At 36.9% G+C, this 15,977-nt stretch overlaps 2 protein-coding genes across 2 annotated transcripts; both read right to left on the bottom strand.

The window, feature by feature from the left end:
- Nucleotides 1-1,757: 1,757 nt before the first annotated feature.
- Nucleotides 1,758-3,495, bottom strand: LOC142351523 (uncharacterized). The gene has a single exon (XM_075403592.1). It carries the CDS (start codon nucleotides 3,419-3,421, stop codon nucleotides 1,838-1,840), a length of 1,584 nt encoding a protein of 527 aa, XP_075259707.1. The 5' UTR covers nucleotides 3,422-3,495; the 3' UTR covers nucleotides 1,758-1,837.
- Nucleotides 3,496-9,867: 6,372 nt separating this feature from the next.
- Nucleotides 9,868-12,474, bottom strand: LOC142352103 (octanoyl-[acyl-carrier-protein]:protein N-octanoyltransferase LIPT2, mitochondrial-like). Its single transcript, XM_075404475.1, has one exon. The coding sequence runs from the start codon at nucleotides 10,673-10,675 to the stop codon at nucleotides 9,956-9,958; it is 720 nt and encodes a 239-aa protein (XP_075260590.1). The 5' UTR covers nucleotides 10,676-12,474; the 3' UTR covers nucleotides 9,868-9,955.
- Nucleotides 12,475-15,977: the final 3,503 nt, after the last annotated feature.

Below are 15,977 nucleotides of genomic sequence, written 5' to 3'. Positions count from 1 at the left end.
TAACAAAAAACTGGGTTGCTGAAGGCATAAAAACAGACAACAAGATGTTGAAAGCATTGGTAGTACAAAAAGTAGTGGCAAAAATTTATTTTAAATAAGGGCGAAGTCGTTGAAATATGTAATTACCAAAATGAAACCATCAAAAAGCTCCAATAATCTATTCTAAAGAGCCTATGGAACATGTGACCAAGTAAACAAGATGACAGGAGAAAAGAGACAAGTAAAAATTGTCAATATTTCAAAAATCAAGACCAATCATTAAAAACCAGCGTCAAATTCCTGTACGTAAAAAATTGCTCTCAAAAACCGAAGCTTTGTTTAAACACTGTTTTCTCACTCAATTTAAAAGCTGACCAAAAAAATTCAAATAAGCGTTTTTGGCTACTTTTAAGACTCCATTGTGACCAAAACCACTGATTCAATTTGAAATCTCATTTTTAACAAAAGTCGGAAAATATAAACGAAAAAACTACAACCCAATACAATTCAAATCCTTTGAAATGTTAAACGAAAAGAAGGACGAAAGAGTTCCGAGCAGCTATCTCTATTAATTAGATTACATATATAAAATTTATATAATAAACTAATTTATTTCGGTTAGGACAGCTGAGGATTCTGAATTCTCAAAACGGCCCAATGTTATGCTTATATCAGCTAATTACACTAGACTTCAACACAAACGAAACCTCAAAAATTAAAGAGTTGACAAAAGGTGCAGAAATACTTCTACAACTGCCAGTTTTTAGAAGCATCTAAAAAATGGCGTTCATTGGTTGTCATTTTTTTCAGCATACCAAAAGTTTTGTCACATACCACATTTTCATTTTCCATGTTTTCTTTAGTGGGAAAAAATTTTTTTTGCAGCTGATGCAAACGGCCTAGCCTGGCGTAACAAAACATGGAACAAAGTAAATTTTATTACCTCATAGAGAGAATATATCAATATTTCTACTTCAATGAGAAGACATGCTAACAACTAAACATAAACCAACAACACTGAAGTATGAAAGACGTAGAAATGTAAATGAAGTATAAAAATTGAAGCATTCAATAGAAATATTCGACATTTATAACATTTTTAGAACCAGATTTTACCATTTTCAACGTGGTTTCAAACCTTTCTCGGGTCACACAATTCGGAGCTGTTTCCTATTTGTAAGCCAAAAGAAACAATATGATATTTCCTATCACGAGATATGGATCATACTTTAATGACGCAAAAATGGGGGATGTGGTTGTAAAAACTGAAAAGAGCAAAAAACTTTAACCATCAAATAAATTTGTTTAAAAACCTTTAGTCACGCATTCAGTGATCTCAACGATCATTACTGCCAGTATCTGTGCCATGTACACGCTATCATTTGTGAACCCCGTTTATTTCAAATTATTCACACCCCCGAAATCAATAAGTTTTGTTTATTAACAGTGTGTGGAAACAGATCCAATATTTAGAAGGTATTGCAGACAATAGCTCCAGTAGTCTTATAAGAGATCTAGCTGAGGATGTATGATAGCACCTTAGATAGTTATCGTGGTGAACGAAACTTAAACTGCAGTGATAAACGTGGTTGATGAGTTACACCTTTTCCAGATAATAATTCTATTATTAAAACTGCTTCCTTTTCACCTGGTAAAATTTAACTATTAATAACCAGTTTTTACTCTCACAATTTGATCTTTTAACTGTAGCAACCGGTTCCACCATCACTAAGCTACAAAAATCGATATGAAGGCGAAAATGCGCATTGTTAGCATTTAAAAAATTGCATTTGAGAACACCAAAAATTTGTTTACCAGGGAAATGGAAACAGACACCAACTATTTTGTTTACGTTCTGTTACCTAGTTTCAACATCCGGCAGCGCTTTTGCCCTATGAGGCGATGACTTCCGGACAGCTTTTGGACTGGTACCGGGAGTTGAATCTATGGGTTTGAAGTTGTCAGCGCTATTTCTGCTGTGTCTATGATCATTCACTGAAAGTGAATTATGAGTCCGTGCAAATTTTCCTTTCACGTCAGGAGCTGGAGCCGTAAGACAGTGCCCGACCTTGGAAGACCCGGGTCGCCCGTTATAAACCTGCTTGACCTCCACCACAACTGAGCGGGAACCTGAGGTATTCATAGTCGTGTTTTCCGTATCTGGATTTTCTTCACGACTGTCGTCATTTTTCATAATTTCATTAATCATGTCCGTGTGAATCGGTTCCGACAAGGATTCTGACCTGTTTTTTCTTCGACCAGAACCCCTATGCCCGGCTTTATGTTCATTCTCACCGCTGTTTTTAGCTGGCTGGTCAATGGAACCACTTTTCGAGTTTTTGAACATGTATCGCATTTTATTCAAGAAACTTCCGCGATTCGACTCGGCTTCCTGTTGAGCCCGCCTTGCAGCAATTTCCTCAGCTTTTTTCTTCTCAAATTGTCGAGTGCAAAGCTCGTTTAACTTTTTCTTAGCTTCACTTGTGATTTTGAAGTCCAACGACTTCATCAGAAAGCGCTCTTCGTGTAGAGTTTCTGTGTTAAAACTGCTGATAGTTTTTAAAACAACAAAATCGTCCGCTGGTTGAGAAGGATTTACAATGAATTCTATGAGAGAGTATTTCAATAAAGTCAGACCGATTCGAAAGAGGCACCACTTTCCTTCGAAGAAGAAACAGTCCCAGACTCTGAGAACGATATGCCAGGGAAGAGTCCTCGAAAACAGGCAGAAAAACCACTTCTGAACCAGAGTTACGAAATCAACCTGACAACGTGATAAGATTGTATAATGTTTGGGCAAGAATTTTTTGCACAGCTCTCGGAATATCAACGCGTCTATTTGGATTCCTCGCATGCTTTCGTCGAAGTAGCCAATTAGGTAGACGTCGCACACTCGAACCAGAACCCAAAACGCCTCCTCGCAGTCCATATAGAGCAGCAGAACAGCTGCCAAAGGCGACAGTCCTTGACAGTAGCCGATTCTGGGGTTGTACAGAGCATAGCATTTTAGCACCTCAAACAGCTTAGTCTGTCCTTGCCCCGAGCTGTTCACGAACATTGAATGCTGCGGCAAAGTCCGATGTAAATCTTTACAGATTTCATCAGCTGTTTTCTTGTCTAGGCTTTTGGTCATCAGTTTTCCATAAATTTCACTCCGATGCTGCTGTAATTTGGAAGCACTAGTAAGTTTAAGCCAGGCTTTTCCTCGACAAGATTGCGGGATTCCCTTGCGACATCTATCTCGAAGTTTTCGCTGATTCTTCTTGATGAAGAATTCCCACCTGTTAAACATGTCAATCCATTTCATTTCTCTGACGCGGTTGCGTGCCGTGTATTCTTCGCTTTGCTGCGACTTCTGCTCGACATTGGGGGAGTTGTTTTCGGCGTTCGCGGGCACCTCCGTCTGAAGCACGAAGCCGAACTGGTCGACTTTAGGCGGCATCCCTCCACCGATGGACCCTACTTTGTACCTATTACGTATCTAGAAAATAAAAGAATAATTCTTCGCATCTAATCAGCATTAAAAATATTTAAAATAAAGAGCATAAGAGACGAGAACATTGAACACAGCCTAGCTATTGCGCTACGTCAACTGATAACAAACATATCGGTCCTAAATTGAAGCCCTAATTCTCCCACACACGTAGCTTTAAAGGTTTTTTTATTTTTCATTGCAATGCTCGAGCAATTGCTGCTTTTTCAATTCAACACATGGTAGCAAGCTACTGGTGCCCTGCCATTCTTTTTTTTTCAAAAAAGAAAGGTGCTTTTCAGATAACTTTCAATACAAAAATTTTAAATGATGAATTTGCAAAGAAATATCGTTTATACTGATAGTAAAGGCTGGGGGTAGGGCTGGACGAAAGGAGGGGCCAAACCACCATGTGTAGGAGAATGGGCTGGGGGAGCGTTGGGGGGGGTGTTGAGGTGTCAAACTTGTAAGATTAAGAACCGTCCTTCACACCATGAAATTGTCTCCTCAAAACAGTTTTGGTGAATCCCCTTCTTAGAGACTGGTAACGCTCTAAGCGCCCTTAATGCCCTCTGGGCGTTAACTCTTTATCGCGTTTTTGAGGACGAAAAGTCATATGCGTCAGACGAAAAATTGGTCAAGCGCAAAATTAGTATAATTACGACGAATTTCGTTCGGGAACAATTAAAGACCAATCCACTGCTTTGTCCCAATCAATTACAACACAAAAGCACTGTTGCAAGGGTCGATTAGAGAGTCTTTCTCGTCACTTTCATCCACCTCAATAAAAAAATTGCAAACCTATTTGCCGAAAATTTTCAAGATAGTCGTGCAAATCTCGAAGCTTAATTAAAGTACATCTCAAAATCTCCTTCAAGTTGTTCAAAACTTTTTCAAAGCAGTCTCGACCAAATGACAAAAATGAAATATTGAAATTCAGAGTTTGTGATGCTCAAAGAACGTTCATTTTATTCAAACAAACGCCATGAGCAAATTTGTAATTCACACATTGAAAAATAGGTTTTAGAAAAACTTCAAAACATAGCCCGCAGATTCCCGGAATAGCTGCGAAAGCTAGACTTGCGTACCGTATAATAGATATAGAAACAGATAGAGATATAAGTTGAAAAAGTTATCGACGCGGCTCAAAAAGCTGTTTAATAAACATTAAATAATAAATTAATAAAGCTTGTTCTAATTCATTGCGCAGAAGCCTTCACATTGGGGACCTTTATTACAAATATGAGTTCCTTTGAACTTAAAACAACTCAAATTTAACTTAGGTTTTAAAGTGCGAAAGCCACGTATGTCTGAGGTAAGTCACGTATAATCAAAATCTTATCACGCAAACGAGCAGAAAAAAACGTCGGCTAAAGAGTGATGAGAAATGACGTCACGCGCGCAAGTACCATTAGTGAGAGGTAGAAGTCAAGCAGAAAATTTTACTTTTTCAGCTTTGCTGTGTGAATGAATGTAAAACAATACAGAGGGTCAGACGACATAACGAGAAAAAAAAACATTGCAGGACAAGTCCTGAAATACAATCCAAAAAATTGAATAAAAAACTTAGAAGCACTGATCTGACCAGCGTGTGAAATAACACTTCGGTTAATTTGAAAACTGCCAAATATTTTCAAAGTGTGGAAATTTTGCAAAATTACTAAGTTCGAAACGATTTTTGTTACCTGGCTCTCGAATCCGTCTAAAAACTTATCTGCAAGACTTGAAGTTGCATTTTAATTTGCCCTTGAAAATTGATAAACTTCTAAAATGACGAAAACTTCTAAAAAACCCATTCTCTTCAGAAAATTTCATTGTCTTCAAAACTTTTCATTGCCTTCAGAAAATATCCAGTAAGCCAGCTGAAGCCCAGAAAAAGTATCACTGGCCCATTAAGATTGATAAAGTCGGAACATCATATTTTTCAGTGTTTGAAAAATTTCAAACTGTCACAAAATTTCAAGATTTGTTACAAAACTTGAAACAAATGCGTGATAAAAAAACGTTGAATACCATTGACCCTACCAACTTTGCACAAACCTACTTTCAAACCCTAGAGTAGGTTCGCTGGCCCTTGGGGCTAGATGAAATCAAATGACGAATTTTGGGGAAAATTTAAAAATGCAAGTTATATGAAAAGCTGCTAAAATTTTTAACTTCAAAACGTTGAAAACCATTCCATTACCGCTTGAAACTATGCATTAACCTATTAACAAACTCAGGAGGCAATTCCATGCTCCTGGGACTGAAAAACTAAAAAAATCACAAAAATTTCCAAAAAACTTTATAAAAATTGAAAGTTGTTTTAAAAAAAACTTCCAAATTTGTAAAATAAAAAAAGTTGAAAACAATTCTATTGCCAAAAAAAAACTTTCAGCAACCTAAAATCAAACCCTCGAGGAGGTTCCCTGGCCTCTAAGACTGGAAAATAATGACAATTTCAAAAAAATTGCTAAATTTAAAAAAATTGCTAAAATTCATGATCTAAAAATGTTAAAAAACTATTCCATTACCATTAGAAACTACGCAGCCACCTATTATCAAACCCTAGGAGGATTCTTGGCAACTGACGCTGGAAAAACGCAAACAAGAGACATAAATTGTCAAAATCCTAAAAATTGGTAAAATTTGCGTGTTTATGTCTGGAGTACAAAAACATAGTACCCCACAAAATAGTCATGAAAAAATTATGTCTTGCAAAAGACCTTTATCAACTTTATAAAAACCTCTATTCAAGATTGGTCCAAAAACCTCAAAAAATAACATGAAAAATCCGCGAAAAAATGCACCATTTTGGGCTCAGAAAGTCCTAAAAATGAACTTTTAACTCTGTCTATGTCTGGAGTACCAAAGTCAAAGTGAAGCTCAAAGTCAAATAGGTAGAAATAAATCATACAAAAAAGACAGCACCAATACAATCCAGATCTTGGATTGTAAAACACCGAGAGAACCGCAATATACCGCCGCTGAGCTTACAGGTTGTCAGCTATAATCATAAAAAAGACAAAACCCAAATCAGCAAAATTTATGCAGACGATGACATCTAGATTTATTCCACAGATGCTAGTGAGCGCCATCAAAAAAAAAATCAAAGGGTCCTAAAATCATAATTGAATCAAAATTTTCTGTTACAGGCATCTGTTTAAATTTTGACGCACCGTTATCTCCGCGGATCCTTTGATCATTATTTTTTTCAAACATGATTAACAGTAAATTGTTGACAAAAGCGAGAAATTCCGGAAAAGGCTGAGTTAGAAAAGCCAAGGAAAACGTACCCGGCAGATTGCCGGAAAATAGCCTCCGTTGATTCCCATAACCAAGATTGGGATTCGAAGAAGAGAAAAAACTAAGAAAAATGATTTTTGTGCACAACTTCAAAGTGCAAAATATTTTGATTTCATTTTGGAGCTGAGCATACTCCTCTTTCGTAGTGATAAGACAAAGGTGCTAGTATTAATAGCATTAACCATCAGAGATGTTAAATAAGTACAAAGTTGCAGTAACGGTCAACTAAAATTGGGCTTTTTGGGTTTATCCCGTTTCATTTCTATTCGTTTTTTGATACCAACTCATTTTGAATTGATTTCCTAAGCAACTGATGTCTAAAAACACTTTTAGCAAACTGGAAAGAGTTAAACCAGCCTAGAAAGATCAAAAAAATTTCACGCAAAATGTTGAACAAGCGCTGAATTAAGGTAAAGCGAAAAAAATTTTCGACGAAGAAAAAAAACAACATAGACGGAAAAATTCTGCAAACGACTCGAAAAAATTAACGCCCCTAACAAACATAAAGCTTATCCTACTGAATGAAAACCATAACTAACATAATGCTTATCCTGCTGAATAACACTAATCCCTTGAACTTAAAACAAGAAAATGGAAAGGAACAAGGAAGTATCTGACCAGAAAAGACTACAAAGAATGTGATAAAATTTTGCATTGAGTTGCAAGTTTAAAAAAGCAACTTTTGGCGAAAACCCGTGCGATACATTTAGTTATAATTCGTTAAACCGCTGCAAATTGAGAGCAAAACCTAACGCAAAAATTTCAAGTAGAGAGAACCGAGGTAACAGAAAGGGAATAAAGTACAAAACCAAATATAATCTCGGTAAAATTGCAACACAATTTAGCAACAAAATATGGACCAGCTTTCATTATGCTTAATCCAAATCAATATTTTATAAAAAATTAAATAGTACTTCTGGTCAAGCGTCCACCAATCCAAAACATTGTCGATTTATAAAGTTTAAATCGAAGAACAAAAAAAGAAAAAAAGAAATTTGTAATATCTGTCAAGGAAAAGTGTACAAAATAAATGCCAACAACACCTCTAGAAAAGTTACTATTAAAATATAGAACCGTAAAAAGTAGCAGAAAGCAGAATTTAGCAAAAAAAAACACGAAATTTCGCTGAAATCTGCATAAAAATTACTCATTTATCTTTATCAAAACGACTCAAAACTAAAATCAAAACCATCAACATGCAGCAAAAACAACTAATTTGGACTACTGACATCCCCAAATGCTATGAGAACTTGAACAAAAGGCATTTAAAAACAACTTGAAACAAAATCTAAAATTTGTGCATTTTTTTATTTCGCGAGAGCACATAGAGCCAACATACGTTCATTGGTGCAAATAGATTATCGAAAAGCATCCAAAACAATAGGCAAGTAAATTAAGCTACGAATTTTTTTTAAAGATTACAAAAATGAATAACATCAAAAAATTCGGAAAAATGATTAAAAATTTCTCAGTTTATCGTCGTTTTCCTTGAAATATAGCTTAATACCAATAACAATTTAATCACTTGGTATCTTAAACCTCCATAAATAATATGCGTCCATTCAAAGCCCGTCAAATGCATTATAACAAAACAGAGAGCAAAAAATTGCTAAAATTTGCCTTAAGTTCAGTAAAATAGCTGGAAAACCAGCAAAATGGTTTAAAATTCATAATAATGACAGTTACCATTATCAGAAAAACCCTATAAATATTACGATATCATAATCAAATTTATAAAACAAAAAATTAAAAAACGATTTTAAAAAGCCGCACGTGAAAACAAAATTTCGCTCGCTCAGAAAACTTTTTTCATACCTCAATTTCTCGGTCTCTCCAAAACAGCAGAACTAACAAAAAAGAACACTCTCTTTTCGCTCCACTATCCAATTTTGCTCAGCTCCCATACAGCTCCAAAATTTCACGCGTTTCATTTCTTGCTTCAAAATTCACTCCAACGAAAGTGATTTTTAAAAAAGGAATTCGCCAATACTCCTCTTCGAGTCGTAAAAAGGAGCCCCATAATAGCCGGCTGCGAAGCTGAGGCGGCTATTAATAAGAAAAACTCCAAAGATGAATGTTTTGACCAAGGTAATGTTTCTAAATAAATTAGAGATATTGTCAGCGCCAATACAAAACAAAACCAAAATAAGAACCTACAAAATACCAAAAATGAATTTCGAAATTTCAGATTTGCAAAAACATTTACTTGATGAATGGTAGGAACTACTAAATTCTGCTTCGTGTTTTGTCACTGCGAGAACAAAAGCAAATTCATAATAATGGGAGTAGTACAGGAAAGTGACTAGAGCCTCAGCGTGGGGGGGACAATTTTTGCAACGCACATCTACAACCGGGGGGGGGGGGGGCACTTCAAACATCAACGGGGTTGAAGTTTGAAGTATCCCCCCGTTGTAGATGTGCGTTGCAAAAATTGTCCCCCCCTCGCTGAGGTTCTAGTCACATTTTTTTGTGAGAGAAAAATCATTTGTACGATTATTAACTTTAATTTCAACGTCTCCGATTATTCTGAATTTTCTTTGGTCTTGTATGTTTGTTTGTTGGGCAATATCAAAAAGTCTATTTAATGAAGTTTTTGCTATTTGAATTTCTGCGGGAAGTATTTTATTTTCAAGAAGTAGTTTATGAGCACTGTCATATTTTGTTCGAAAAAAGCAAACTTTTATGCCCCATCTAATTTGTTTGTTTATTCTGTCAATTGAGTAGGAAGGCAAACTTTGAAAAAATATTGCACTAAATTCTAAATGCGATAAAACAAGTGATCTAAAGAGATTTATTCGAGCCTTTAAAGGTATTTGATTGCGTACCAAATAAATTGATCTGATAGCTAAAGCCATTTTACTGATCACATTATTAAGTTGTTTTTGGTAGGTCAACTCTTTGTCAAGAATAACACCTAGGTATCTGCATTCATCTATTGGTTTCAATGAATTACTTTTAAATTCAACGCAATTGACTTTTCATTTTTGAAAACCATCATTTCTGTTTTCCCTTCATTTAGAGTTAACTTGTTTTGTTTCATATATTGTTCAGTTTCCATCGATTGTTCATTTTTCGTCTAGCCAATTAAATGTAATTAATTTTTCCAAATCCCTGACAATGACGCTTAGCTGTTGCGCTGCTCAAACAAATATTTAATCTTCTTCAATTATTTCGGAATAAATAAATTTTTAATTTTCTTCGGAAAAAACCGCTTTCAAACTACGAAACAAATTGTCTCACTTTAAAAGCTTTAACAAATTCATCAATGAAAACAGGCAAAACATCGGCAACAGTTAATTTATTGTCTTTGAGCTCGCTGGCTATGCTTGTGACTCCACTGTCTTCTAATCCACAAGGCACAACATGCGAGAACCAACGAAGATCTGGATTCACATTGAGAGCAAGTCCATGTGTGGTCACGCCCTCCGAGGCGTTGACTCCAAATGCACAAATTTTATTTTGTCTCACTTGACTATTACCAACACTTGCTGTTGCTTTTACCCAGACCCCTGTGTATTTGGAAGAATCAGGGATGAGAAAGGTTGAAATCCCAAATCTCTCACATACTCCAACTGCAATCTGCTCCAAAGTGTTTACGTAATGTTTTACAGCTACACTTCGAGATTTTATGTCAAGTATAGGATAAACTACCAGCTGACCGGGTCCATGGAATGTAATCAGCCCACCTCTGTTAGTCTCAACGTATTCTGCACCAAGAGATCGCAACCTCCTAGCCTCTTCTGGAGAGTACATTGAAGTTCTGTTGCCCACAGTATACACGGGGGGATCATGCTGACACGTAATCAACGTCTCAGCAGGTCTCTGAGTAGCAGTACCATCTTTTGATCTGCTAGCAATCACTGATTGCTTGATCTTATATTGCAGATCCAATGCCGCTCTATAGTTCACTTTGCCCAGATTAATCTGCCTGATAATCATTCTTGTTTCACTTCACATCCATGATTAATCTATTTAAATTTTTATAAAACACAGTAAATGAGTCTAATCAGATAATGCAGGCTCCGAGTTGACAGAAAATGACAAGTTAAAATCCAGGAACTCATGATTTTCAAATGAAAACAGGCTTCTACTGAGCAGTGTCATAAAAGACGAAAAGAAAGAATATCTTTAGGCACGTTTTTTAGTTCCGAATAATCGAAGCTGAGACGGGGGCAAAAGCGGAAAAGCTTTTAATAAGATCGTCACGGCCTTTTATCAAGACGAGAAATACTAACATCTGCGACGCATAATTTAGCAGTGGGTGGCGGAGGGGTCGCCGTAGAAAACAAATGACTTTATAAGCTTGTCTCATAAATGCCAATGCACGCTTAACGTTCTTGACGACCTGATCCTTAAACAACTTCATATTCTTGTTAAATGTGAGCGCTAACATGCAGACGCCCATCTGCATGCGAATTTCAATCAGACAGATACCGCAATCAATTCAAAGCATTAGCTTGAGTTCCTTGCCTCAATTTCTTGGAGAACCTGTTGAAATTATTCGCGGATTTATCCGATCATGGTAAGCACTTTGGATACCCAACGAATGCTCTAAAATGCCAATTGATTGTGAAGGAGCACGCGAAATCTAGTTTCCTGCACTCTAGTTTCCATGATCTGCAAGAATACTGTACCGAGTTCAATCTAGTGTTATGTTTGTGTTGGGACATGGGTGAGGGGGGAAACATAACACTAGATTGAACACGCTACAGTATCCGTGTGGATCATGCCAACTAGAATGCAGGGATAAACCGCTGCAGTGCTTTCTTTGCGTTGCTTGATACCACAAGGGCTCCTGCTCTGGCATCCCTGGTACTCCACTCATGTTTATCTTCAAATCGAGTAGCCTATTCTAGCTGTGCAAAAGCTGTGAACAACTTGGAAAGAAACGCCTAACCCAACAGCAGACATCATTTCTGTATGAGGTAATCGAGCAAAAAATGGCGGATTTCAAGGGCCTGAAGTCAAAACTAATTGAGAACAGGATACTGTCATTCGAGAAGACAATAGTGGAAAACTTCGGTACACTCTCGAAAGAAGTGTTCAAAGCGCTTGAATGGTCACAGGTGGTGCAAAGGAATCTCCCAACTGCAAAATACTTCCAAGAAATCATGGAGACAATGGAAAGAGACAAAAAAGAAAACCACGACAAAGCGAAAAGAGATACTAATCTCATCAATCATCAACTCCCCGGGAGTGAAAAAGAAACTGCGAAAGAGAGAGCCGAAAATCTTAGCATCTTTATAAAATAATAAAACCGGAGAAACTGATAAATAGCAGTTTGCATCAATTAATGAAACAGGGAAAGAAAAGATTTATCACAGGCACAATGAAGATCCACAGAATTGTACACGCTCAGAAGAGTAAGGCTCGAAAAGGCGCGAAACGAAATCGTTTTCAAAGATTGCAGACTAGCAAACAGAATCGACAATTAAATAAATTTTATGGAACCGCGGGGACTGAAAAACCGAATACTAAACTTGACGTGGAAGTTTGTCAATAAATCGTTCAACACTCAAAATATCTGCACGTGGCAACTGTGTTGCGATTGTCACCGATGCAGAAATTTACGGTTAATTCTCTAAAAGCAAGACTCAGGGGTCAGAAGGACCACTCGACAAGCAGTCGTAAATTTCTAACAACAACAGGCTCAGAACAACTGTATCGCAACCGGTCAGGCTTTATGGACTTGCTAAAGTACATAAAAGCGATAGGCCGCTTCGGCCTGTTCTGTCAATACCCGGTAGCAGTTACGAGAACCTCAATAAATTACTCTCTCCCTTTATCGAGAGGTTACCAGGGGAAAACATTGAGACTAAGTTGAAAGGTGCCAGAGCCGCTCTAGAGGCCACCAAATTGGATGAAGGTGATCTAATTGTATCTCTCGATGTTAAAAGATTATACACAAATTTACCGGTTGAGGAGGCAATTGAAATTGCGCTTAAAGAATTGTACTCCAGTGACAAGGTACTACATCACAGCATAAGATCATGCAGGAAATTGTTTGGATCTGTTCCTATTGTGCGGAGAAAGGTACTAAAGAGTACACACAGGAATTGAAATTATTCAAGAGGTAATAGGATGATATAGTGTGCACCGTCAAGAGGAACCCTCTAGACAACCTTCAGTATGCAAATTCTCTTCACAAGAACTTACAATTCATTCATGAGACACCACACTGTAGTGTAGACCTGGCTTTCCGAGATCTAAACATAGACGTAAACGAATATAGGAAATATTGAAATTATTCAAGAGGTAATAGGATGATATAGTGTGCACCGTGAAGAAGAAACCTCTAGACTATCTTCAGTATGCAAATTATCTTCACAAAAACTTACAATTCAATCATGAGACACCACACGGTAGTGTAGACCTGGCATTCCTAGATCTAAACATAGACGTAAACGAAGATAGGAAATATTAGCTGTCATTGGTATCAAAAAATAACCGATACCGGTATAATGATAAATTTCAGTTTCCGTAGCTGTGCACCGTTACAACATAAAAATATGTGATTGAAGAGACTGTGCATAGGATTTTTAATGCTACCAGTGACTGGTAATCCTTTGATGTAGCTCTTAAGTAAAATCAAGAGACATGGACTGAAAATCAAAATCCAACTGAGCGGTCCTCCATCAGTGTTTTTAAAGAGACGTTGGATAGGATAGTCACAAAGAAAAAGGTCAAAGCAAACCCTCCAAAACGAAGAGTATCTTAAAAAAATTAAAAGTCTTAACAATAAAGAGCCTAAACCGATGCTTCTTGTTCAATACAGAGAAAATATCACTCATTCCAATCATTTTCACAATAAGAAAGCTAAGAACTTGCTTGCCCTCCCTCAAATCATCTTTTGATAAGAATCTGATGAAATCCCATGTTGTATTTAAAGTTACAGGTAAAAGATACTGTTTTATCTAAGTTGGCCAAACCAGCCGACATGTTGCCACTAGAATTTCGGAACATCAAATGAAGGATTCTGCTGTGGGACAACACCTTGTTGAATGTTTTGGTACAGCGCATAATATTGAATGTGAGATTCTTGATGAATGTCGCGGGGTTGAAAAATTAAAAATTATGGAAGAGATCTACATCAAAATTTTGAAACCACAATTAAATACGCGTGATGAGTACCGGGGGAGGGAATTGGTTTTGAAGTATTAGCTCAAACACAAAAAGTTTGACTTTTGGATTTCAAAAATTACTCTTGTACATGTTATTTCGATTTTTTGGCAACCCAACAAGTAAAAAAAACAATAGATAGGTATGAAATCAATAATTTTTTTCCAGGAAAAGAAAGCATTAAACCCGGGATTTTAAAAAAAAAATCCGGAAAAAAATTGAATTGATTTTGCACTATAAGTGTAAATAAAATGTTGTAAATGTGATTTTAACTATATTTAATTTTAAAAATTCGATGTTGTTTGACTCATTTCTTAGAACTATAGACAAAGACAAGTTTATATACTTTGTAAATGATTTCATTTAAATTTAAAATCTGACGATGAACGCAAAGTTTTAGAACGTTCGTTTTTTAATAAGTTTATGTTGTAAATGACAATTACTTCCTCTGTGCATCTTAGCATCTTCAACACTTTGACTTCTGAAGTGCTAAAACTCGGAGACTCTGGAGCAGTGAAATCAATTCGCCTTGGAAACAAATTAACACTGATTGGATACAAAATGACAACGAGGACAAAACTACAATGACAATGGAGAAGTAGTGATAATGAAAATCGGGATGAAAGACACAGTGACAAGAGGGAAGCTTCAAAAACAGCAAGTCTCTGAAATTTTTTCTTCCTTTTAAAAACAAATGAGAGCTGCATTTTCAAAATGTGAATAAATTGAAGAACGCAACTGATGAAAATAAGTCTATTTGTCTAAAACCGCTAGAGACAGGGACAAAGAAGCTTCAAAAATTTCAATTTATCGCCTGAGAGGACCTGAGAGTGTACTGAGAATCAAGAAAAAGCAGAACAAAGAAGCAGCCGACGAGCAAGAGCCTGAGTTCCTGTAAAGCTAAAAACAATGTTCAGCAATACGGACGTGAGCACAAACAAGAAGGGACTTTTAGTATTCAAGAAGCTAACCCTCAGAAAAATGGTTTCACACTGGAAGCCGCAGACATTTTTGATGAGTAGGCGCCTGAGTCTTGCTATTCACCGCCGCTGAACGAACCGTATAAAAGAAGAAGAATACTTTGCGTCAAAAAAGGAGCCCGGTTCAAGAGTACGCTTCTCAAAATCAGGTCCTATCGCAGAGATGCAGTTTTCCTTGAAATAGGGACAGGAGAAAACGAGAAACTTGTCCTGGGATCGGTTTACAGTCGAGTGAATGCTTCAGAAGAAGAGAAAAATATTCTCAAATATGTCCTACAAGAGATTCACATGGCTACCAAATACGTAGTAGTAATACGGGACTTTAACTTCCCAAAAAGTGGTTGAAAGGTCAACTGGACCGGACTCTCTCAAGCTACAAAAAAATTCAGCTTTGTGGAACTACTTAAAGACTTCTTTTGGACCCAACTGGTCAACATTTAGACGAGAGGCCGTGTGACTGCAACGGCAGTACAATCAATTTTTCTCGCTCTGAATTGCGAGTGCATTGCATCAACTGCAAAGCTCCTTTCGGCAAAAGCTACCACTAAGTCATCTCCTTCTTATACGACCTGAAACCATGCCTTAGAGAGAAGGTTATATATAGAGAAAAAGCTATCCAAAAGGCGGCCACGAAAACTGTTGGAAAGCTCTATCACATCGAGTGGAGCAAAAGAGTTTGACGAGATGCTAATCTGAGGACAATGGTTTAAACTGAAAACTGAAATTGAGCGGGTAACAGCTCTATGGGTGCCGAAAACGAAAATTCAGGCAAAATCAAAGTTACCAGTGCAGCTTTTCATCGAAACCCGCAAGAATATCAAGCAAAAAACTAGATTTCGGAGCGAATTTTAGCGCAGTAATTCTGATCGGACACTGGAAGAAAATAAATGATAAGAAAAGAACCAATAAATCTAACTCGAAGAGAAACTTCGAAAATTGAAAACCAGACTGCCAAAAATGTCAAATGCAATCCAAAAAGGTTCTGGAGTTACGTAAGCGCAAAGCTCGAGGAGACAACAGAAATAAGCAACTGCAGTGTGTTTAACACAGAACAAAACAACTCTCCGGAACTGGATGACATTTTTGCTTCTTTTAGACCTTTTACAGATGTGATCACCACTGAGAAAATGGTGTTCATCAAA

The sequence above is a fragment of the Convolutriloba macropyga genome, chromosome 13 (genome assembly GCF_964194025.1).
Source record: "Convolutriloba macropyga chromosome 13, txConMacr16.3, whole genome shotgun sequence".
NCBI classification, from domain to species: domain Eukaryota; kingdom Metazoa; phylum Xenacoelomorpha; order Acoela; family Convolutidae; genus Convolutriloba; species Convolutriloba macropyga.
The sequence above is the reverse complement of the archived record's forward strand: the minus strand, read 5'-3'. Positions and strand labels throughout refer to the sequence as shown.